General features: G+C 37.2%; 1 protein-coding gene across 3 annotated transcripts in view; it reads right to left on the minus strand.

Moving 5' to 3' along the window:
• Positions 1 to 3,914: 3,914 nt before the first annotated feature.
• The window catches only part of arb2a (ARB2 cotranscriptional regulator A), a 535,689-nt gene continuing 513,694 nt past the window's right edge, over positions 3,915 to 25,909 (minus strand). For 2 of the 3 annotated variants that reach the window (XM_060844193.1, XM_060844184.1), the window contains exon 11: positions 3,915 to 6,754. In XM_060844193.1, coding sequence (XP_060700176.1) covers positions 6,603 to 6,754 — 152 coding nt within the window. In that variant the 3' untranslated portion in view covers positions 3,915 to 6,602. Of the gene's footprint in view, positions 6,755 to 12,977; positions 13,039 to 25,909 lie in introns of all 3 variants that reach the window. The other variant, XM_060844202.1, reaches the window with a different exon arrangement.

Genomic DNA, 25,909 nt, shown 5'->3' on the forward strand with positions numbered 1-25,909 from the left:
CGGACAAGTGATTTCAAAAGGTCAAAATACAGAAAATCGTGCTCTTAATGTGCAGTTTTAATAGTTTTATTTTGATTATTAGTAGCGATGATATGTGGGATGGGGCGGGGGAGAATTTTTTGCTAACTCCTAATTATTACAAAGAATGGTTTACTTTTGTAATGCCACATCTTAACAATTCGATAATCAGTACCATACAATTTCAGTTGTGGATTAGAAACAAGCAAGTTTAAGATTTGATGGCGATATTAGTTTTGTTGCATATCTAAAATGGTATGTTTTAACATTTTCCCTATTTCAAAAGGGAATTTTATCATTGAGTTGTAAAACAATACGAATGAGTGCAATCGTATTTCGGGAGCTGTACTCAATAGGGGAGCATATTGAAAGAAAATATTCATTTAAAATCGAAACATTAAACGATGTATATCGTCAATATCAATTAATAATTTCGTAGTTTTATAAATAGCTAAACATATGGTAAACGAACACACTTAAAATTGTTACATAAATAACATTCCGAGATTGATTCGAAAACAAATTTGGACTTGTGCGTGGTGTATTAAGCATACAGCTATTTCATTAAAAAGTCCATTTGTAGTTAGGATTACTCATCAAATTAGTTTGTACGAAATGATACATATAAATTGGTTAGAACTATGAACTATTTTTGTCCACGATTCGTATTTTACGGAACTACTTTGAAGTAATAGTAAAAGGACTGAAATCCCCACGTACATTTTAATCTCCATTATTACCGACTAATAGATTTCAGTTACTAAGAAGCGATGTAAAGGTTTCTACATCTCTTGAAGAGACACATATTCTTTTTTTCTCTCCGAGAGAGAAAAAAAACAAATCCCCAAGAAACTTTATAGAGCTTCTTAGATTTTCCTTAGCATACGTGATAAAACATTGATTGTTGCAGGTTGGTGACCCATGAAATTTGGAGGTTAGTTTTCACTTCAGACTATAGCATATAATTATGCAAATAAAGAGCTGTCACTGATCTAGTGAATAAACTCACAAACATGAAGAGTGGTAGCATCTAAAAAGGTTGCATCTTAAAGGTGAAACTTTTGCCTATAAACTTGTATGTTAAACTCACAAGTTGATGTTAGTATCAGCCAGACGTATGGCATAACTGCTATTGGAAGATCTATCAGAACTTCGAGCGTGCGCTTCAGTAGTGTCTGTCAATCAATTCGAGGTACATTAAACTATATATTTTTGTGTTTTAACTGTTCTGATTGTTTATTGGAGCGGGTTCATTAGTGTTCTTCGAAAAAGAAAGCTCCATCTCCAATCTGTTCACCGCGTAATGACAACCTTGAAAATGTTCACGTCGAGGATTTTTTCACCGGCACAAGACACGAGCGTGACCATCTTTTATTATCCTTCTTAATAAAGGTGGCCCGGATCTAACACAAATTCATTTTGAATATTCCTTAATTATCACAAAGAAACTTTCAATCCTTGACTGCTTCCAACAAGTGATATGGACTGAGTAACGAATACCATACAACTTGTAATTCGAATTCTATTCATAAACTAAGTTATATATGGATGTCATCTGAACGTCAAGGTGTCCTCCATAATTTGATAGCTTTATATCATTCAATAAGGTCATTTATGTTAGCCTTTTTTAAATGTATAAATTGCTCGTTAGTATGGTTAAATATTTCAAAGAGGACGTTTCTTCCTGTGCCAATATTTTGGTCACAACGTGTTTGATCTGGAGCTTTTTATGAGAAAGAAATGAACACCTGGGAACAGTTCAGCAGATGTCCATAGCAGAGTAACAGAACAATCTACAACTTATCCTTTGCATGTTTAGCGAGCATATGTATTATTTAGAACACTTTTTAAAAAGTTGCTATCTTCCACCATTGATAGTAATTTTGTTCGAACAGGGCGGACATGATGCATAACTGATTTGACCAGGCTGCTCCATGCATCATGACAGAACGAGTTAAAATTATTACACAATGGAATTTCATAATGGCATTGACTGGAAATACAAATTATTAAAGAAGAGCATTCTAGAGGGGCAGAACACTCCTGCATGTATTCTAAATTATACATCAAGCAATGTAGATATTATAGCGAAAAACCGTTAGCCATACATTAATTCATATTCATATAGGTGATTGAACTGTGGCATACTGCTTCAGGCCCATAGGTCATCGCATATGATAAGGGTCAAAACTTCTTCAATCTTGAAGCATGTCATACTGTTAGAGATCTGTGTACGATGGAATTAATCCTAAACCGTTTTCAGCTTAAGTTCGGGTATAGAGAAGGTAACATGGACAGTATTTTTAAATATCTATTAAAAACGTCAAGACTTATATTTGTTCTCAATGGATGCTCCCATTTCCCATTAGACGTTGTAGGAATATGTCGACAAACTGGTTTCCTGCTTAAATCCATATATGTAAACATTTGTTTACAGTATATTTTCTTTATTTTCACCCTTATCAGTTAAAAGCTTGTAATATTTGAGATTATGTCACGAAATAAAACTCCTTAAACTAATTCTGGAATTTTATTCAACTCGACATATGGACAACCCAGTTTTCATGACACAGTCATATGTCCTTGGCTTTCTCAAGTCCAGAAAAGCGGAAAACTCGTCTACTCCACCTGACCCCGTTACACTGGTAGGAAATAAATGGTTGAGGAAACCGAATATCTTTCAAAATCGAAAGTTTATGTTATTTATAGATTTTTAGAACATTACTTGCATTTCAGGCAAAACTAAGAACCCTGGACCAAAACATGACTATTAAGTACTGACCACTAGAAGCAAGTAGCTTTTCCCGGTGTTGAATACAAGATAGTGATATTATCATCTTTTATCTATGGACAGACCAAGACTACACTTTGTTCCTTTAAAGGGCCCACTTTCTAAGACTATGAAACTCAAAATCTAATACTCTCAGAAGTGAATATTATTTTTGCCTCAATTTCCAATGGTTCAACTTTAACAATTTATGGAAATGATGGGAATACATCTTTTACTGCAAAATATAAAGGAACCTAAATGATATTTTCCTCTTTCTTCCAGATATTTGACGAGGGTAAAATGAAGAAAGGACTCTAAGTCTTTGTTCCCAGTAGCACCAAAAAAAAACCCAAGAGGGATTACAAGATTTTAAAACAATCCGGGCGCTGTGGGTTAAGAAATAATTCCATTCCAATAATCCTATCCGATGACGCTCTGTGAACATGCCAAACCCCTTCCATCCTGAGCTCAGAGAACTGGGTGTCCAGGTGACCTTACTTCTGTTTCCATCTTTCCGACTCCATTTCCCTCCGTTTGGAGTTCGACATATCATAGGCCTGGTTAGTTTACTGGACGTCACCAAGACTCAAAAGGTCACTGATTTTAAGACAAAATTAAGAAGTTGCTCTTCTCAACACTGACGCGAATCCTGGTCTCCCGCCTATTATCCAAGATGAGTAACTTTGCTCAGATTCAGCAACTAACCTGACAATCTGAATTCTCCCAATCGACTTACCACACCAAGGCTCGGCAAATGTCTCATCTGCGAAAACTTACTCACTTTCCTATTCATTTCAATTGAGAATTAAAGAAAAGCACATCTTATCATCAAAACATTTCGGGATTTTGTTGAAAGAATTATGATTTCAAGCACACTTTGAACTTCAAGGTATTTCTTGGTTAGAAACGAAGATAATTATCATTCTACAACGATACGAACCACACAAAGTGATCATATATTGTGTTAACTCTTAGTTGTTATCTTAAAAGTGTCGTCTTCTTAGTTTCCATGATTTCCAATGTTCTATTCAAGAATTGAACCGTGTCTCACATCAACCCATTACTCAGTTTTTTGATCGAAAGTTGTTAATACATGGACATGACTGCCATCAAAGACGCTGAAACTAAAGGGAGAATAAACCTTTATTTGGATTCAGCTTGTTTAAACATTGTCATTGGAAAGTACAATGCTTTAAAATCTGTGTCATCGATACAGCTTGATAAAATGCCGAGTTTGATTTATGCAACGAAGGATGTAACTTTTCATTTCAGTGCCTCAGTTTCATAAGATGGATTTCAAAACTATCACAAATAAAAATCACAGCTCCGCTTTAAAGCTTTTTGGTTTGAAAATTCATTTTCCTTTACATTTCCCCCCATTGCCCTGATTCACAATTGCCTGGAAAGCCCCTATTCACTTAGCGCTGTCAGTCATCCTCAGCCTTCATCGTGTCGAGGTGATTTCTTTCCTTTATGATAGTTTTCAAAAGTAAGCCTATAATATTTCAAGATCTGACTAATTACATTTGCGATTACAATTAGAAGCGCAACGTTTAGCTCTCAATATAAAAGGAGCCCGGTAGTGGAGCGGATTTTTAAACTGTAACCAGTACATTCTTCATTGCTTTAAAAAACAATCAAATACAAAGTATTTGGCTAAAGGTTATTTTACAGGTTACAATTTTTCTCTCAGTTTCGCCTTGATGATTAGAATGCAAATCAATTTAAATCCAAGAATATTTCATTGACTATTCCTGCATTTCCCGGACTAATATATAACAAAAATAGTGAAGCTTTTTTGTTGTGTTTGGAGATATACTGTTGAGTCAACACCGTCAATTAAAATGCTCGATTTGAGGTTAACATAGTTCATTTTGCAATTTTCACACTTAAACTCTATGCACAGCCAAAGAATGGAGTGATAAAGCACATGTTCTGCAGGGACCAGTGTCATTTTCCAGAAAGTGCTGGAAATGTCAAATGACTTTAAACTCCAATCAAACCTCCAGCTGGAAACCACCTATCCTGCTTCTATGGGACTGAGCTGTACATGCGCAAAAGAAGCGACCATAAGCTTCCCCTGGGCCCTTTTGCCTATTCACATAACCTAATGGAGCTTTCCAGCCATTCAGAGCACTGGTAGTATTATAAACTCGAACAAATCACTTGAATTAATCATTTCTTATGCTGTTTTACACAAATTCGTATTTTTTAAACTTTATATTGCTAAATATTTAATCAAAGGCACAGATTTTAATTCTCATGTAGCATTTTAGTGCTGTCCTTCTGATTTAGGTCTAGGCAATAACAGGAATTTGAATATTCTAAATAATCTACACTGTTTTATATTAGATCATGTTCTAAAGCATGACAAAAGCCCCAAATTACTAATGATTAAACAAGGTAATGAGTAATTACACCAAGGATTTTTGAAAGCATGTCCTAAAACATACCTTACATTACTCAAATTTTACCATTCTAGTGTCCTAGATTTTAGGAGAATCCCCAAGCTGCTCCAAAGCCAATGAATCACTTCTCTTGAGCAATAATGAGCTAACTGTAAATTTGTAAAATGAACTTCCACATATGATGATCGAGCAAGACCTAACTAATATTAACATTAACATTTTTCTATATTTTGAGAATTTGGAATGTCACTTCCTTACATAGTAATTCCACAGTTGTTGTGATATTTGAGGAATTAAAATCACTTCTTACTGTTACAAAAGTGAAAGCTATTTTAAATGAACAATGAAATGTTATTTAAAACAAGGATAGCAATGCACCATTCTTACGAGTTCAAGGAACCAATATCTATTTTGCTTCAAAGGTTAAGTACTTTTAAAATAAATTGTCTAGTAACTAACGAAAATCAAAATATTGTATAAGTTCAAAATTGTAGAAAGAAAATATTTGCAGGGATCTTTCAACTACTTATTATATGTTTTAAATGCTCTGAGAGAACAATGTCAGGGTGGCACCGTTATTGTACTGTCCAATTTTCAATCTGGTTTTAAAAACTCAGCTGGTCATTTCTGGGGATTAGCACACATTTATTGATCACATTACATAATGGATACATACCTTCTGATTAATGTCTTTATTTTATATCTTTTTTTTAAAAAAAAGGCTATAATTTGTTGGCCAACAGACAGAAATTTACAATGAATCAAATTTACTCAACGCATCTTTAAACATCCGCCAGCTTTAAGAAGTACTGTCAGTTTACCTTGTAAAACAAACATATAATACAATAATACAAAGCTATTTTTTTAAGCAGTTACAAAAAGTGACAGCTGGCATCATCAAAAACAACTGTCATCTTTAGCGACTTAAATGCATTTGAAGTCCCTTGAAAATTATGACAAGACTTGAGTACGTGAAAGGAAATTGTTGAGTGACTGTGATTCTCGCTACTTTAAAAGCTGCTGTATATAGGCCGACAAAGGAGAGGCTGTCTCTTTAATGAAGAGTAGTTGGCAGGCATTAGGACATAGGGGAAGCCAGTAGCCCCATGGCATTAGCTCAACTTAGGGCTGTGTCAGGGCAATTAGAGCCGCTCTGTGTTGCACTGTGCAGAACTGCTGTCACTCTTGATCTGCACACCGATCGGTGGCACCAAATCTGAGCTTGGGGACCACAGGAAACACAACCGGCAGACCCATATTGCTTTGACAGTTGCGCTCATCTAGAAATAATGCAAAATGCTATTTAGATGTATACACCATGACCCTGTGCTCCAAGAAGAAAACAACCTAATGAGGGACTGAGGTACTGCCAGCGCAAAAATAAAGCAGAGAAATGACATTTTGCTTCATAATTCTTCACTTTTCTTCCGATGGGAGCTTCTTGTTGTCACCGTTGTCTTAGATTTTACTTCAGTGTTCTGTGCCTCTAAAGCTTGAGTAAAATATTTGAAAATAGAAATAAAACTCTTCCAAGAAGTTAGTTCATGTCGTTCAGTACCTAGAATGGAGGTAAAAAAAAATACAGTTAATAGCTGTAAGCTTGTGTGTAATGGAAAAGCCCATTCCTATTAATGGTTAATTTTTGTGTTTTGAATAGGACACAATCCATTTATGAGGCTACAACATTAATAGATTGACACCATTCAGGTTACCAGCAGTGACATTTAAAAAAATAAATGAAAATAATAACTTAAAATGTACATTTTTAGTAAAAGATAACAAATCTAGAAACCTAAAATTGTGTTGAGTGAGAAATATTCATGTTTAAATAACATGTTGGTACTCAGATAAACATATGGGTAAAATTAGTTCAATTTTAGTGATGTGAAAATCTAAAAATTCATGAAAAATAGGAGAACAAAGTTCCAAAAATTGAAATGTTCGTGAAAGAAGACATAACTATGGGGTTAATTCAGGATACACAAAAGGGAGCTTCTTGTCACAAGCTCTGAACACAAGCTCGTAACAACATACTTAATGAACAGTATCATTGCATTATATCAATTTTCTCCCGTAGCATTCTTGGAGCTGAAATTCTGCAAAGGTATATACAGTGTTGTGGAGAGAGAGAGAGAGACCACTGAGGTCCACAAAATTTCAGTCCACCAATCTCACAAAACTACGAAGCTCATTTGATACTGGAGCCCATTATATGAATAATTTGTTTTACAGTTGACTCCAAGTACCTTTCTCAAGCAGAGCTGCATCATAAATACAGAATTCCAAAATGACAAACCACATCCTATTTATCCTCATTGTGTCAAATCCTTGATCCAAGAATAGCTGTGAATTACAAAATCCTGATCCAAGCATAAAATGTGCTGTAATTATCTGCTTTTAATGCACTGTGCATGAAATTTGGCCCAACCATTGCCAAGTTTCATCTAGAGACAGAAGCACATTCTCAAAGTCTAATTACTTTTGTGTAAAACAAAGGATTTTGCTAACTGTTTTCTGTTTTGTTTATCATGAATTACCAAATGAATGATTAAATGGGCTGTGGCACAAAGATTAGCAAATTGACTACTTTTATCTGTGGTTTACAGAAATCCTGATACAACCATAATCCTGATGTAAGCATAACATTTACAGGCAAACTGGTTATGTGTTTATAGGGATTCAACTGCAATTTTAAAAGTCAGTCTATGCATTTATTCTATAGCACAGGAAGAGCCTGGTCACTTCTAGAAGAAAAGATGCAACTTCATTTAATTGGAAGAGAATGGTAAAGGAATAACATAAATGTTTATTTAAAAGCAAGTACAATTTTAGAGATTAAATACTATAGCTGAGATCATAAACAGATTAGCATTTTGCCGAGTCGTAATAGGTGAGTGCTTTTTTTTCTCATCAAATGTTTACATGCAGGTGAGGCAACCTAGACTGATAGGGACAGACAATGCCATTAACTATCACTGTTCATAGATCAGTACTCACATAATGGCAGGTCTACTCAGTGTTTGCATGGATTTTGAAATAAAAAAGTTTTTTTTAATTTGGTGCCACACTAAAAATGTTGAAACTGAACCATAACACACTTTTAAAGGATGACGAGTTGTCACCTGAATGGCAACAATTCAGATTCATAGGATCAGTCTTCATTTGTGATACTTAAGTGCCTTTCTCACTCAGCTAAACTGCTTGATGTAAAATATAGTTTCCAGTCTTAAGGTCAACTATCTGTAAGCTTTAACAGTGATTGACGTGCCAAGCTTAGTGAGTGACCAAGTATGCTGCACTATCAATTAAGGCCATTCACAACTAGGCTAAAGCTGTGTGATGTGGGTCAGTTCTTTTGAACAGAGGTTGGACTAAACACCAACATTTCAGGACTGGCTTGGAAAAGTGCAGCACAATTGTCACTTAACAGCAGCAAGTGATTTTATCTATTATTTACAGGTGTGATGCATGAAACATATATGTGGGACTCTGCTTGAAGAATCAAACCAAAATTTTCAAGTAATTCAGTCTGCATGATCAGTTCACTAGTCTGTTCTAGGTTTATTCAATAGTTTGTTGAACCAAACACAAACCACATGTCACTGGTAATTATGTAAGAAAATGTGCATGTCACATCAAGGAAGAAAGAACAGGAAAGATGTAGTTTAAATCTGGCAAGCATATGATATTTAAAGGCGATTTCAATGATACACGTGACAATTACACAAATCTTAGCACAAAAGAAGTGTCAGAGATCACAGCAACATTAATTCACTGAAGTTAACTAGCAAGGCACAAGCAATACACTTAGGCAATACCACAATGACAAGTCTGTGAATCGAAGTGCTATGGTCATGTAATGCTTGGACTATCAACATACAGCACAACATAGTCACTAATAACAATCGAATCCTCAATTTTCTGAGCTCCTGATCTCAACCTTATTTATATGAATAATGGACAATCAACGGCTGTGTAGTGTGTCCATCCAGCGATGTGAAACAGAGGAAAATTAGAAGCAAAAGCTCTTCGACATTTTCACAGGCTATTTTGTGGCCAGTTCGAGTGACAGTGGCAGAGGTTTATGGAATCTGACAGACTTTTGGCTACAATTGATGTGTGGCCCAGGAAACACAGAAGAAGATAAGCCAGCAAATACTTTTAAAATACATGGACGTTTAATTTCAGAAGCAAGAAAATAGACATTCATTTGGTGAACATGTATAAATCTCTGATACAAGGAAATGCATTACAAAAAGAATCTTTTTTGTACTGAGGTACTGAGTTATTTACATCCTAAATTGGCATAATATTCAGAGTCAACAGAAAAAAAGCAGATATATTTGTTGGCTAAGTATGCTGCATAAAAACAATTTAAATCCGAGACTTTAAATTCTGTTCATAGATCACTATAGATGAAGTAGTAAACAAAATGCAAGAGACCTATTAGCTTTTGGATCATTAATATTTTGGATGAACATATCACATACATTACCGTAAAATATCCCTATGATCAACTGCACCCAATCATTCCATTGGTTTAAGGTAGTGATGTTAAAATCATTAATTCTTCAATGTGAAGTAATCAAAGTGCATTAATAACGGAGGGCACATAGAGCTGGCATCCAGACGGAAAGCTTGATGTAAAACTGAATGAACCCATCACAAAAAAAAGTTTTGAAATATACCAGATTCCATAAACCTCTGCCACTGTCACTCGAACTGGCCACAAAATAGCCTGTGAAAATGTCGAAGAGCTTTTGCTTCTAATTTTCCTCTGTTTCACATCGCTGGATGGACACACTACACAGCCGTTGATTGTCCATTATTCATATAAATAAGGTTGAAATAAAATTCAACAGAAAAGATTTCTAGGAGAAATTTCATAACAATGTATCTCATCTGAAATTCAGATAACCATAAAAATGTTTTATAACATATTTGTGTTTCCAATATTTATTTAAAATTCAGATTAGATTAGTTCCTGTTATTTTCTACACTTTGTTTTACTTTTTGTTTTCTCACAGGTTGAGAAAGTTAGCAAAATACACGTCAGCTCTTAAGTTTAGCTACTAAAATCAGAAAAAGAATGAGCTTAAAATATTTACTCAAACTACATTGGTAAGGTTTTTATTGCAGATTCATAACCAATTGATTTGAAACAGATTTCTAAAATAATCATGTGATAGTGCAACTTTAAACATTTATTTTCCAGGGCTTCAGCACTTTCCCAGCCTTTTGAAATAATTTATTTATATTCAATAATATATCTTCTTAAAATCCTTCTGTACATTTTTAATGTTGACTATTTGAAGACACAAAACAAATGTCTTGTCCCACAGAACATTTCTTTTATCATATATTTATTGAATATATTTGCATGTAGCTATCTTGTTACATTTTATGCAATGTAGAGATATAACCAAAGCCCTTGAAAGAATAATCACTAAAATCTGAAATCATTACCATCTGTCCAGAAAAATTCAATGTAACAAGAGTTTACTACTTTCTAGTCGTTCCTCTTACGCTTATGGAGGTCGTTGTGATAGACTAATAGAAGTTACAAGACTGTGAAAATAAATTAGATAAGTATTTTTGCTAGACACATGATGAAACATGATGGCAGCAGTATTGAAAATAAGAGTTTGCACTTTAATGGTAATCACCATTAAAACAATGTTCAATAACAAGTTTAAGTTTATTTGCTTTAAGGTTGCTTACCTAATTATGTCAGTATCATTTAAGTTCTCAATTCAAGTAAAGTTAGTTTTTTTCAAACAAAACCAGTCTGAAAACATAATAATCAATTATAACATAAAACTATACGTTATGGTTGTAAACAACTTGTAGTAGGTGACTTTTCACTTTAAAAGCTAATACTGAAGTATTACATTGTTGTAGTATTTTCTTGTGGAAGGATAGAATTGACTTAAGCATTTTTTATGATGTTGACTGCGTGGGTTCAATAGGCACAGAAAGAAACCTTTGTTTGCTATAATTTTTCCCCGTTTCAAGTCACCCACCCTCAGGGTTACATTTTTTTATGACTTTATTGCTCTACAAACGTCTGTACACTGATGGTGCATGTGCTGACCTTCTGCTTATTAGATTGACCTCTTGCTAGCCTGTATTAATGAATAATACTGATAGAAAACAAAAACAGAGAACACCAACAAGCTATCTAGGATTTAGGAACACTATTGGTCACTGCCTTGAGTCAACTTCATAGAATTAAAATTTTCCAATTAATATCTCCATTCTAATATCTCTTACCCCCTCTAATCTTAGAAAATAAACATTCTATAACTTACATATCTCAGATAAGTTATTTATAATTTATAATCCAATTTGAAGCTCTTTTCGATTTTTTTTTGCAGGGCAATGCAATCAATGGCTTCTTCAGCCTTCGCAGATCTGCAGTGGCCTGGTACCCCAAACCATCACACAGTTTCAAGTCGAGCAAGACGTGACCACATTGCAGCAGAGTTGCAAATTAATAAAGTCTGCCAACAGGTCTGGAGTATGCTAGGTAAACTGTCATAAGCAAAATAGATTCACTTGCTTTAAAAGCAATGATGCTTAGAAAAATATTTGGTTCGATCAGTATCATGTAGAATTTGAAAATAACAAAATAAAATTTCTCAGTGTGAAAATAATTTCTACGTATAGTTGATTTATTAAAAAAAAACTACCTACCTTTCTGATGGTGGGTATTTATGAATATTATGTTATTAGTTATTCTTATTGAATTGCTAATAACATAGTCAATGATGAAACATTCTGCCTAATAAGAGTTTTACTCAAATCATTGACATATGCATGTTTGTATTTAGTTATCAAGGAAATACCTCCATAATTCCATCAACAATTGTCAATCATCCGCTGATCCTACTGATGTGTATTTTATCACCAGAAGAACAAAAGTGATTTCACAAAAATGAATAATTTGAGCTTTTCTGGGTGACAGATTCTAATTATGCTTCATCTTCGTTTATTTACATATGTGTGCAGTTTACAGTAAGGAAGAAACGCTCCTTGCCTAGGGCTGCATCTCCTCCAACAATATGCAAGTGATTTGAAACATAATCACAAATATTTTGACACTGAACTACTTACTATGTTGCAAAACAACTTGCTAAAATGCTTTAAACATTAAAATGTATTGGCAGCAATTTAAATATGTAACCACAGCAAATGCAATCCCCAAATCACAAATGTTAATAGATAAAAAATGATATACTTACATTGTATTTTGTTCAATATTTAAATGGAAACATTCACTCATTTTTAAATAAATGATAAATACTCTGTTAAAATGGTGTGTAGAGGAATTTCATACGGATACATTGAATAATGTTAACAGTAACTTCTAGACTTCAATTGTAGCATCATCACAAGTATTAGGCTAAATGTTTGAGAAGAGTGACAGCTTACTGTGCCAGTTTGGATTGTCAAAAACAATAACTCATAGTGAATTGCTCAAAAGATTAAATATGTTTATGTAACTTCTGCATGATCACTGTTAGTTTGCTTTCAGTTATTGTTCTAAATTCAGATCTACTGAAAGAAAATGATTTGGAGATGCCGTTGTTGGACCGGGGTGTAGAAAGTTAAAAATCACACACAACACCAGGTTATAGTCCAACAGGTTTATTTGGAAGCACTAGCTTTCAGAGCGCTGCTCCTTCACCAGGTGGTTGTGGAGTATAAGACTGTAAGACACAGAATGTATACCAAAAGTTTACAATGTGATGTAACTGAAATTATATATTGAAAAATACCTGGACTGTTTGTTGAGTCTCTCATCTTTCAGAACGACCATGTTAGTTTCAGTGCTTTTATCTGTAAATCACAAAACGTTTTTTAAAATGAACTTTAACAGTTGGTGTCATGTCGGCCCAGATAATGCATTGAAGGTGTCAGCTGCCCTGTGTGAGACTGTCTGTGCCACAATGGTCAGATTGATTCTAATCTAAAATACGGATTTACAGAATCTTACATGGATTAATGCAGTTTTTGAACAAAGTAAAATGTAATTCTGCAAGTACAAATTCACCCCACACTTATATGTGTATGTGTGTGTGTGTGTGTGTGTGTGTGTGTGTGTGTGTGTGTCTGTCTGTGTGGTGTAGGAGTGTCTATGTGTATGTGTGTGTGTGTCTGTCTGTGTGTGTGTATAGCACAATGGGGTCACCTGTAGTGTGAAATGAACCCAAGTTCCCGGTTCAGGCCATCCACATGGGAACTGAACTTGGCTATCAGCCTTTGCTTGGTCACTTTTTGTTGTTGCCTGTCCTGAAGTACGCCTAGGAAGATGGTCACCCGAATATCCGAGGCTTAACATGTATGTTCAAAACATCAGGAAATACATAAATACCAGATTCATCAGCTGCACCCACAAGGTAGAGCAGAACATTATCCGATCACAACGCAAAGCCACCCATGCTCTCAAGACCAATCACAACATTGTCATCAAACTAGCAGATAAAGGAGGAGCCATCGTCATTCAGAACTGAACAGACTACTGCAAGGAAGTGTATCGACAACTGAACAACCAGCACTACAGGCAACTACCAGCTGATCCGAACAAACAGCACACTTGTGAACTAAACACATTGATCAGGACTTTGGATCCAGTTCTTCAGAGTTCCCTACGTGTCCCCATCCCATGTACTCTTCACATAGGCGACTTCTACTGCCTTCCGAAGATACACAAAGCCAATACACCAAGATGTCCCATCGTGTTAGGCAATGGGATTCTGTGTGAGAACATCTCTGGTTATGTCAAAGGCAATTTGAAACCCAATGTACAGAAAAGCCCCAGCTTCTGTCGCGACACTACAGATTTCTTACAGAAATTCAGCACCCGTGGACCAGTCAAACAGGTAACATTCCTCATCACAATCTCAGCACTCTACACCAGCATCCCCCACAATGACAACATCACAGCAACAGCCTCAGTCCTCAACATCAACAACTGCCAATCTCTGAGCACCGTCTTACAACTCATCTGCTTTATCCTCGATCACAACATCTTCACCTTTGACAACCAGTTCTTCATCCAAACACATTGAACAGCCATGGAGACCAAATTTGCACCACAATATGCCAATATTTTCAGGCACAGGTTCGAACAAGACTTATTCTCTACGCAGGACCTCCAACTAATACTATATACCAGGTACATTGATGACATTTTCTTTCTCTAGACCCATGGTGAGGAGTCAAGGAAACAACTTCACAGTGATATCAACGAGTTTTATCCCACCATCAAACTCACCACGGACGACTCTCTACCACATGTCTCATTCTTGGACACTTGCATCTCCATCAAGGATGGACACTTCAGCACCACAAGCTACCGCAAACCCACGGATAACCTCATAATGCCAATCTTCTCCATCTTCCATCTGAAACATATTAAAACAGCCATCACCTATGGACAAGTCCTACGTATATACAGGATCTGTTCAGATGAGGAGGAACTCCTCAGGAGACAGACACGAGCTACAACTGACAGGGTACCCTTCATTATCCAGTACTTCTCAGGAGCCGAAAAACTACACCATGTTCTTTGCAGCCTGCAACACATTATCAATGAGGATGAGCACCTTGCCAAGACCTTCCCCACACCTCCAATTCTTGCCTTTAAACAACCACCAAACCTCAAACAGATCATTTTTTGTAGCAAACTGCCCCGCTTTCAGGACAATACCATATAATCATGTCACATTAGATGCTGCAAGACATGTCAGAATGTCGACACGGATACCACCATTATGCATGGGGACATCTCCCACCATGTACGTGGCAGGTACTCATGTAACTCAGCCAACATTCTCTATCTCATATGCTGCCAGCAAGGATGCCTGAGGCATAGTACATTGGCGAGACCAAGCAGAGGCTACGGCAACGGATGAACGGACACTGCACAACAATCAACAGATAGGATGTTCCCTCCCCGTCAGAGAACACTTCAGCAGTCTGGGAAATTTGACCTCGGACCTTCGGGTGACCATCCTTCAAGGCAGACTTTGGGACAGGAAACAATGAAAATGACCAAGCAGAGGCTGATAGCCAAGTTTGGTACGCATGAGGATGGCCTCAACTGGGAACTTTCGTTCATGTCACACTACAGGTGACTCCACTGCACTATACACACACATGAACAGATGCACACACACACACATTCCTACAGAGACACACACAGACGTAGACCCTCTCTCATACGCACACACATACACTCCCACACACACCCTTTCACATACTTATACCCCTTTACATACACACACACTATCTCTCTCTCTCACAGACACTCATATACCCCCATCCCACACAAACACCTACACACCCACATGCACACATACACATATAAGTGTGGGGTGAATTTGTACTTGCAGAATTACATTTTACTTTGTTCAAAAACTGCATTAATCCATGTAAGATTCTGTGAATCCATATTTTAGATTAGAATCAGTCTGACCGTTGTGGCACAGACAGTCTCACGCAGGGCAGCTCACACTTTCCTTCATTACCTGGGCCGACATGATGCCAATTGAGAATGTAACTTTTAAAAATTGTTTTGTGATTTACATATGGAAGAACTGAAACCAACATGGTCATTCTGAAAGATGAGAGACTTAACAAACAATCCAGGTATTTTTCAATATATAATTTCAATTACATCACACTTTAAACTTTTGCTTTAAACTCTGTGTCTTACAATCTTATGTTCCACAACCACCTGATGAAGGAGCAGCGCTATGAAAGCTAGTGCTTCCAAATAAACCTGTTGGACTATAACCTGGTGTTGTGTGATTTTTAATGAAAGAAAATGGCCCTTCTGGCCAAAGACGTAAGATTAATGCAAATGGCAGCAATGGTTACAGCTGGGAATTGCAACTAGCTCCCTAAAGAAAAGGAGCCATAAGCTCAGAGGAAGTTGAGTCCAGAACTGAAAGATGTTTGAAGACATTTCTGATGAATGAAAGGTCTTGGAATACAGTGAGCAGGCAAATAACTTTGAATGATTTCCGAAAAAACGTATGTTTGCTGTGTGCAATAGATTCTTACTGTTCCTAAGATAGGAAAATAGATTATTTTAGACTGATTATCCAAATGTGAACAATGGAAAGGAGTGTCATATGCCAGTTGTACATTCCTGAACATTGTGGATCCTCTGTTGTGTTTGGCATTGATTAATTTCACTGTTGTTTTTATGCTCATGACATACACAGTTGGCGGGTGAGATGCTTTGCCAGCAATGCACATTTATAAAGTTGGCAATTGATGCCAAATTCAATTCTAAATAAATTGTTTGTTTTCTGAGTATGAGAAAAACACAATAATCTTGATTTATTCCTGGATGTGTCAGTCAGTTTGGATTCAGGAAGAGGACAGATGAAGATGAAGATGACTGAATTTCTATTTATATCTTCCACTGCAAACACCTCTATATAACCTTTCTGACTTTGTGTTATCATTCTTGCAGCAGTTCATTTAGAAGGATCTGTTGATGAGTTCTTGCAATGGAGAAGATGTCCCTATGCAAAATTGAAGTCAATGCATGGTGGCATAAGGCAACTTGGGTGATACAAGGAAGATTATACCAAAGGGAGAAATCTTTATTCACTCCACAGATCTTTTGTGAATTTCCTCATGAGCTTAAAAAAATGACATGTCTAAGAGAATGTTTATTTGGAATTTCCCTTGGTAGTGTATTTATTTTGGTTGTGAGAAGTAAACTGAAGACCTGATTTTCTGGCCTTCATTGAAACTGATGAATGGAGCTGGGGTCTGATGTCCTGATTGCTTTCCCCTCACTTTCTGGATGGTCTTTCCTCAGGACTTTAGGAATAAACTCACAATTCACCCCATCTGATGCTTTTCTGGCAGATTTACTTGACTGTTGGTGTTACTGAAGCTTTCGACCAAGCATGCAGGGAACATTTGGATTCAAGAAGTGAGGTGATAGTGCCTGCCCTTGATATCAAGGCAACATTTGATTGAATATGGCATCAAACAATGCAAGCAAATTAGTGGTCAATGGAAATCAGGGCAAAACACTCCAATCATTATAGTCATACCTAGCACAAAGGAAGATCATTTGAGCCTAGGAGGGCCATCATCTTAGCCACAGGACAGCACAGCAGGAGCTCTCATGGATTAGAAACCTTTTATTAACATGCACCTATGGGACCAGGAGTCTGTTGGTTGATCAAATATTCTGGATAATCAAGAGGTATGCATAACTGAAGTAAACACTGCTGAAGCAAAGCTTCAAGTCATCAACATCCCTCAAAACATCTATGTAAAAACATCAACACACCTCCTAAAATCATTGTTAAAAACGAATAGTAAGTAATAGAAGCGTAATAGGAGTACACGCATTGTTGTTACACTTTCCTGATAAAGGGCAGTTGCCCAAAACAATAATTTTCCTGCTCCTCAGATGCTGCCTGACCTGCTGTGCTTTTCCAGCACCACACCCTCGACTCTAATCTCCAGCATCTGCAGTCCTCACTTTCACCTAGATTTGTTTTCACAGTCAACTCTTTATTAATTACTTAGGTTCTTGTTTAATTGCGTTCAAGTTTTAAATACATGTAAAGAAATAGAAAATACAATTAGACAGTGACCCCTCAGTGCCTCTGCACTCAGCGAGGGAAACGTCAAGCTGGTCAGAGATGAAACCAATCACACCCTCTCCACTCCATCCCACAGCCAAACGCAAATCGAGTGTAGCATCAAAAGGATCTTGCATGCAGCTTACTCAATCAGTTATGAACAGTGTGCTGTGCATTGTGACTCCCCATCCAGCCCAGCGGTGCGACCATCTTTCCTCCACGACAGAGAATGCCCTCCGGTACTGCTGCTTGGCATGGCTGCAGCTGCCGTTTCCTTTACCTCCTTGTCATCCAGACAGTAACCTGCTAATATGGCTGCTGTCTAGTCATCTTGGTCCTTAGCCTCATTGGTTTTCTCAGTCAGTACCTCCTTCTCCTGCTGCTCAATTGAGTCTTCCTCCTCCAATGCTTCTGTGGTGTCGGTGATGCTGGCCATGGTTGCATATTTGGCTTTTTCCAACAGGTTTGGTGTTCAAATTTACAGCAAACACCTTCTGGTTTTAATCTTACAAACAAAACTCCTTCACTGAAATAACGTATTTCTTAACAGTTCCAAATTATTTCCTATCTTCACAAGAATCTGTATTATCCATCCAATTTCAAACAAGGCTTCTGAAAACCTGAATCCAAAAGGGCTTTCCACGCTATGAGTGCTTCTCCTAAGTCAAAAAAAAAATTCCAGAACCTTCTTTCTCAAACCTAATGATTATATTGTTTATTTTGTTCCCTCATAAATAAACCTTCCTGATGTAAACAAATTCACACTCCTTCAAGAAATCTATCTCTCCCACTATTTTCTCTAAATAAACCGTGGCTTGAAAAAGCCTTATAAGTTAACCATTAAATCCCTTCATGTACATAGACCAAGGTCCACATGCCATAAGATCAAAATCCAAATGTTAAAAGAAAGATATTAAAGGATACAAAAATCACACACCTTACATCACAATATCCCAACACTCAGTTGTTATCATCAAGCCATGGGATCTAAGAACCTTTCTTTATTCATTCATGAAAAGTGGGCATCAATGACTGGTCCAGCATTTATTGCTCGTCCTTACTTGCTCTTGAGTAGGTAGTGATGAGCTGTCTTCTTGAACTATTGCAATTTGTTTGATTTAGGTAGACTCACAATGTTGTTAGAGAAGGAATGCCAGGATTTTGACTTTGCAACACTGAAAGAATAAACCTACAAGGTAGGATGGTGTGAGGCTTAGAGGGGAACTTGCTCAGTTCCACCCAAATTCTTCATATAATGAAGCATTCTGTGCCTGTATTCAGAAAGACTTGGAGAATATTCAATCTTGAGCTATTATGTAGCAAAAAACATTTGTATTGCAGAAGTGCCAGGCAATGACTATCTCAACAAAAACGATTCTAATCAATTACCCTGACATTCAAGAGCATTACAGTCTTTGAATTCTCTCAGTATTAACATCCAGGATTCATCATTGACCAGAAATGTAACTGCACTAGCCATGCAAACACTGAGATTAGCAGCGATGGTCACAGTTTGCCTATTTTGCGACAAGTGGATCACTTGCTGACTTTCTGAAGCCTTAACACCATCAACATCAACATGGAGAAGTAGCCTGCTTGGTTGTAGACCCATTTTAGACATTAATTTTGTTAGGGTGTAAGTTCCATAGTGTGGTCAGGTGATCCATGACTTCCAGGATTGTTACAGAAATATTGACATATTTTTCGTGAGCATGGATTAAAACTCAAAATGCGTAAGCCACGTTTAGACTGAGCTGGACTGTGCAATTTGTAAACTGTAAAGCGGAAACAAACAGTATTCATGGAGCAATATTTTGGGACAATCAATTTCTTGTCCAAACCATGTAGACCTAGAACTGCCTATCAGATTCTAATGGCCACATTATTTCAGAATGAATCTTTGTTTATACCTCCAATTAAACTGCTCTAGAGTCATAAGTACAGCATGGAAACAGACCCTTCGGTACTGTTTCATACTGGCCAGATATCCCAACCCAATCTAGTCCCACCTGCCAGCACCAGGCCCATATCCCTCCAAACCCTTCCTATTCATATACCCATCCAAATGCCTCTTAAATGTTGCAATTGTATCAGCCTCCATCATATCCATTGGCTACATGTACTACATCAGATGAGGTGAATTGTGAGTTTATTCCTAAAGTCCTGAGGAAAGACCATCCAGAAAGTGAGGGGAAAGCAATCAGGACATCAGTCCCAGCTTCATTCATCAGTACGTGTACGTGAAAAAGGTGCCCCTGAGGTTTCTTTTATGTCTTTCCCCTCTCACCCTAAACCTCTACCCTCTAGTTCTGGACTCCCCGACCCCAGGGAAAAGACTTTGTCTATTTATCCTATCCATGCCCCTCATAATTTTGTAAACCTCTATAAAGTCACCCCTCAGCTTCCGACGCTCCAGGAAAAACAGCCCCAGCCTGTTCAGTCTTTTCCTGTAGCTCAGATCCTCCAATCCTGGCAACATCCTTGTAAATCTTTTCTGAACCCTTTCAAGTTTCACAACATCTTTCCGATAGGAAGGAGACCAGAATTGCACACTATATTCCAACCAATATCCTGTACAGCCGCAATATGACCACCCAACTCCTGTACTCAATACTCTGACCAATAAAGGAAAGCATACCAAATGCCTCCTTCACTATGTTATTTACCTGCGACTCCACTTTCAAGGAACTATGAACCCGCACTCCAAGGTCTCTTTGTTCAGCAACGCTCCCTAGGACATTACTATTAAGTGTACAAGTCCTGCTAAGATTTGCTTTCCCAAAATGCAGCACCTCGCATTTATCTGAATTAAACTCCATCTACCACTTCTCAGCCCATTGGCCTATCTGGTCCAGATCCTGTTGTAATCTGAGGTAACCCTCTTCGCTGTCCACTTCACCTCCAATTTTGGTGTCATCTGCAACCTTACTAACTATACCTCTTATGCTCGCATCCAAATCATTTATGTAAATGACAAAAAGTAGAGGGCCCAGCACGATCCTTGTGGCACTCCACTGGTCACAAGCCTCCAATCTGAAAACAACCCTCCACCACCACCCTCTGTCTTCTACCTTTGAACCAATTCTGTAACCAATGGCTAGTTCTCTCTGTATTCCATGAGATCTAACATCACTAATCAGTCCATATAGATCACATCTATTGCTCTACCCTCATCAATCTTCTTTGCTACTTCTTCAAAAAACTCAATCAAGTTTGTGAGACATGATTTCCCACGCACAACGCCATGTTGACTATCCCGCATCAGTCCTTGCCTTTCCAAATACATGTACATCCTGTCCCTCAGGATTCCCTCCAACAACTTGCCCAACACTGAGGTCAGGCTCACCGGTCTATAGTTCCCTGACTTGTCTTTACTGCCCTTCTTAAACAATGGCACCACGTTTGCCAACCTCCAGTCTTTCAGCACCTCACCTATGACTATCGATGATACAAATATCTCAGCAAGGGGTCAAGCAATCACTTCTCTAGCTTCCCACAGAGTTCTTGGGTACACCTGATCAGGTCCTTGGTATTTATCCACTTTTAACCGTTTCAAGACATCCAGCACTTCCTCCTCTGTAATCTGGACATTTTGCAAGATGTCACCATCTATTTCCCTACAGTCTTTATCTTCCATATCCTTTTCCATAGTAAATACTGATGCAAAGTATTCATTTAGTATTTCCCCATTTTCTGTGGCTCCACACAAAGGCTGCCTTGCTGATCTTTGAGGGGCCCTATTCTCTCCCTAGTTACCCTTTTGTCCTTAATATATTTGTAAAAACCCTTTGGATTCTTCTTAATTCTATTTGCCAAAGCTATCTCATGTCCCTGTTTTGCCCTCCTGATTTCCCTCTTAAGTATACTCCTACTTTCTTTATACTCTTCTAAGGATTCACTCGATCTATCCTGTGTATACCTGACGTATGCTTCCTTCTTTTTCTTCACCAAACCCTCAATTTCTTTAGTCATCCAGCATTCCCTATACCTACCAGTCTTCCCTTTCACCCTGACAGGAATATACTTTCTCTGGATTCTTGTTATCTCATTTCTGAAGGCTTCCCATTTTCCAGCCGTCCCTTTACCTGTGAACATCTGCCTCCAATCAGCTTTCAAAAGTTCTTGTCTAATACCGTCAAAATTGGCCTTTCTCCAATTTAGAACTTCAACTTTTAGATCTGCTCTATCCTTTTCCATCACTATTTTAAAATGAATAGAATTATGGTCACTGGCCCCAAAGTGCTCCCCCAATGACACCTCAGTCATCTGCCCTGCCTTATTTTCCAAGAGTAGGTCTAGTTTTGCAATTTCTCTCATCGGTACATCCACATACTGAATCAGAAAATTGTCTTGTATACACTTAAGAAATTCCTCTCCATCTAAACTTTTAACACTAAGGCAGTCCCAGTTAATGTTTGGCAAGTTAAAATTCCCTACCATAACTACCCTATTATTCTTACAGATAGCTGAGATCTCCTTGCAAGTTTGTTTCTCAATTTCCCTCTGACTATTGGGGGGTCTATAATACAATCCCAATAAGGTGATCATCCCTTTCTTATTTCTAAGTTCCACCCAAACAACTTCTCTGGATGTTGTAATGCTATCATTTATCAAAAATGCCATTCCCCCTTTGTTAGAAGAATGCCATGCACACTTAGTAGCATCTAGCTCAGTAGGAGACTAGAGATGTAGTGCAACAAGCATTTGACATTTGAAGGTTCAAAACCATGTTCTGCAACTTTCAAATATGAAAAGTAGTCACCTCATTGGATCTTTCCGTCCTCATATGATGCTAGTCTTGGACACAGGTCAAAATTTTCAAGAAAGGTGTGAAGAGGGGATGAAAGGGCAACCTGGAGCCCCAGCTGCTTTGCCTTTGTACATTCTTCAATTACATCACCAGAGGACACCTTCAACTGGCAGCTGAGCTGCACAGTATCTCCAATGTGTTGCATCTAATGGCGAGCATCATTATACTGAAAGACCTGATGATCAGAGCCAGCCCTACATATGAAGGGAAGCCCAAAATGTCTACTGCAGATCCTGAAACATCAGCCAACTCTCAAAGACTGAGGAACAGCCTGACCCACCCTTAATGAATGAGTATTACTAGGCCTTCCAGACAGCCAGTTCAAATACAGGGATGGGGACCTATTGATAGGGTGTAGTGAATCCAAGGAAGCGTGTATCTGAAGTAGATAGTGTAGATTTGTAACTGTTTACTTAGAGATTTAAGCCTGTTTATTGAAGAGTCCTGTGAAAAGATTGATAGAGTTCCATAGGGTTTAATCAAAGTACTAAAATAGATAATTTTATCTGAGATAAAATAAATAATCTTATTTTTTTTTCTTGATAAAGTGTTCAATAAAATTATACTGGGTTTCTTCTGACTTTTGTTCCCTTTGTCTTACCGTGTAAGGTGCCTGAATTGAAAAGGGTTACTGAAAACTGGTCAAGGTTAGTAAGTTACATTTATCAGCCTTTCATTTTACAACAATAGCCAATAATTATCCTCCAGTATCATGTTCATCTGGTTATTACTCACATAAAAGGCCTCACATTAAGTAGTAAATGGCTATTTGATTACAAGGGATACAGCAGCCATGCTATATGTACCTTCAGCAGGAGCATGCATTTTGATTGGATTACACAGAACATAGAAAAATACAGCGCAGTACAGGCCCTTAGGCCCTCGATGTTGCGCCGATCCAAGCCCACCTAACCTACATTAGCCCACTTTCCTCCATATGCCTATCCAATGCCCGTTTAAATGCCCATAAAGAGGGAGAGTCCACCACTGTTACTGGCAGGGCATTCCATGAACTCACGACTCGCTGAGTAAAGAATCTACCCCTAACATCAGTCCTATACCTACCACCCCTTAATTTAAAGCTATGCCCCCTCGTCATAGCTGACTCCATACGTGGAAAAAGGTTCTCATGGTCAACCCTATCTAAACCCCTAATCATCTTGTAGATTTTCCTCTCAGAGATGAATACTTGGATAAACTATCGCTTTCCTCTCACCACACCAGCTCAGGTTAGCTAACGTGGCCCAAACAGGAGATCATACCAAAAACCTTGAATCAATGTCACTCAGGAGACCATATCCTTAACAAAGTTAAAAATCACACAACACCAGGTTATAGTCCAACAGGTTTAATTGGAAGCATACTAGCTTTCGGAGCGTCGCTCCTTCATCAGGTGATAGTAGAGGGGTCAAACCTAACACAGAATTTATAGCAAAAATGTAACTGAAATTATACATTGAAAAATTGATTGTCTGTTAAGCCTTTCATCTGTTAGAATACAGTGATAATTTCAATTCTTTCATGTATAAATCACAAAACCTTTTTTTAAAAAGTTGCATTCTCGGGTTAGCTGTTAACAATGGTGATAGCTGGACAATATGTTGAAGGTGTTGGCCCCCTGTGTTCTCTGTCTATGCCATGATGTTTAGATTGATTCTAATCCAAAAAGTGAGATAACGGAGTTTTACATAAATTCATGCAGTTTTTGAGTTCAGGGTTCTACATGAATGCATGCAGTTTTTGAGCAAAGTACAATGTCCAAATCATATCCTTAACACATTCTGTTGAGGAGCTGCTGTGCACAAATTGGCTATTTCATTTTCAAATTTACCATGGTGACTGCAATTAAAAAGTATCTCATTTACAGTAGAGCAATTAATGGTTTCCTGATACAGCAAAAATTGCGATATGCATTTTTTTTGCTTTCTTAACTTATTGGATCAGAACAAAGATGTAAACAGAACAAACATTTTATGATGAAAATCAATTCATGGATGTTTGATCCTTATAATGCATGACGGATGCTTTCCCTGTCACAGACATCTAGACTCGGTCAGTTTCAGAATAAGGATCAGACAATTTAGAACTGAGATGGGGAGGAACTTCTTCACTGAGAGATGGTGAATCTTTAGATTCCTCTTTGGAGGCTCAGTTGTTGAGTACCTTCAAGGCTGAGATTGAAAGATTCCTACATATTAATATCATTAAAGGATATGGGGATACTGTAGAAAAAAGGTGTTGAAGCAGAATATCAGCCATAATCTCATTGAATGGCAGAGTAGGCTTGCTGGGTTGAATAACATGGTTTTGCTCCTGTTATGTTTTGCATTATTTTTCTAGCATTGCTAAAAGAATTTACAAGTTAAGGAAAAAGAAAAATCATAGCTATCTATTTTTTAAATTAACATCTTCTAGTTATATATTCTCTATAATTAAAGAGATTATATAAAGTTGGTCACTTAAGCAAAGCTGGTGAGAACAGTGACATTATACATCAGCAATCTACTACTCAACCATGGGGGAGGAGATAAATGGTGCTTTAGTTCAAAGCTGAAAATCAATTCCTATTTGACTTATTTTACATAAGATTAAGCGATGATTTGCTAACAGGTTATATTTCAGATTTAGGAAGCGCTTGCTTTCATAGAACCTCGTAATTCCAAATGCACGCAAAGAGAACATGATTTTTAAATAAAGTAATGATAATGATTGTGATAATATATAGACCAGAACGAAATGCTAAAAAAAAGTTTTATAAATAACAAACTTTTTTAAGACAATAACTTGATGCTTTCCAAATAAAGATCTACTTAATAAACAAAACAATCTGTAGCCAAGCTTGAAGCTAGCTTTTGTTAGTCGTTCTGTAATAGTTCTATGTAAACTACTCATAAGTTTGGTTCGTAAGGGCCATCTAACTCGTCAAAGACTGTCAACTCACTATGTTAACACAACTCTGGTTTATTCAGAACATATAGTAGTTCTCACCAAAAAATTGACTGATTGGTTAACGTGATTTCACTTTAGTCACTGGATGTGATTTTTGATTGTCATTAAAAAACTGGATTAAGAAGCTGAACAGTAATATTTCCAAACAACAAAGCTGACAAACATCTATGTAAATAAATAATTCAAATGTATTAGTAAATACTGCTGCAGAAAATGGACTGGTAAAGTAATATGTCAAATTTACACAACAGTTAATGAAATGCGTGTTTGCAATGTCAGTTAGATGAAATAAAAATCATCTGTAAACAACAGACTGTCAACACTTTCA

Source organism: Hemiscyllium ocellatum, chromosome 2 (genome assembly GCF_020745735.1).
Source record: "Hemiscyllium ocellatum isolate sHemOce1 chromosome 2, sHemOce1.pat.X.cur, whole genome shotgun sequence".
In the NCBI taxonomy this organism is placed as follows: Eukaryota; Metazoa; Chordata; class Chondrichthyes; order Orectolobiformes; family Hemiscylliidae; genus Hemiscyllium; species Hemiscyllium ocellatum.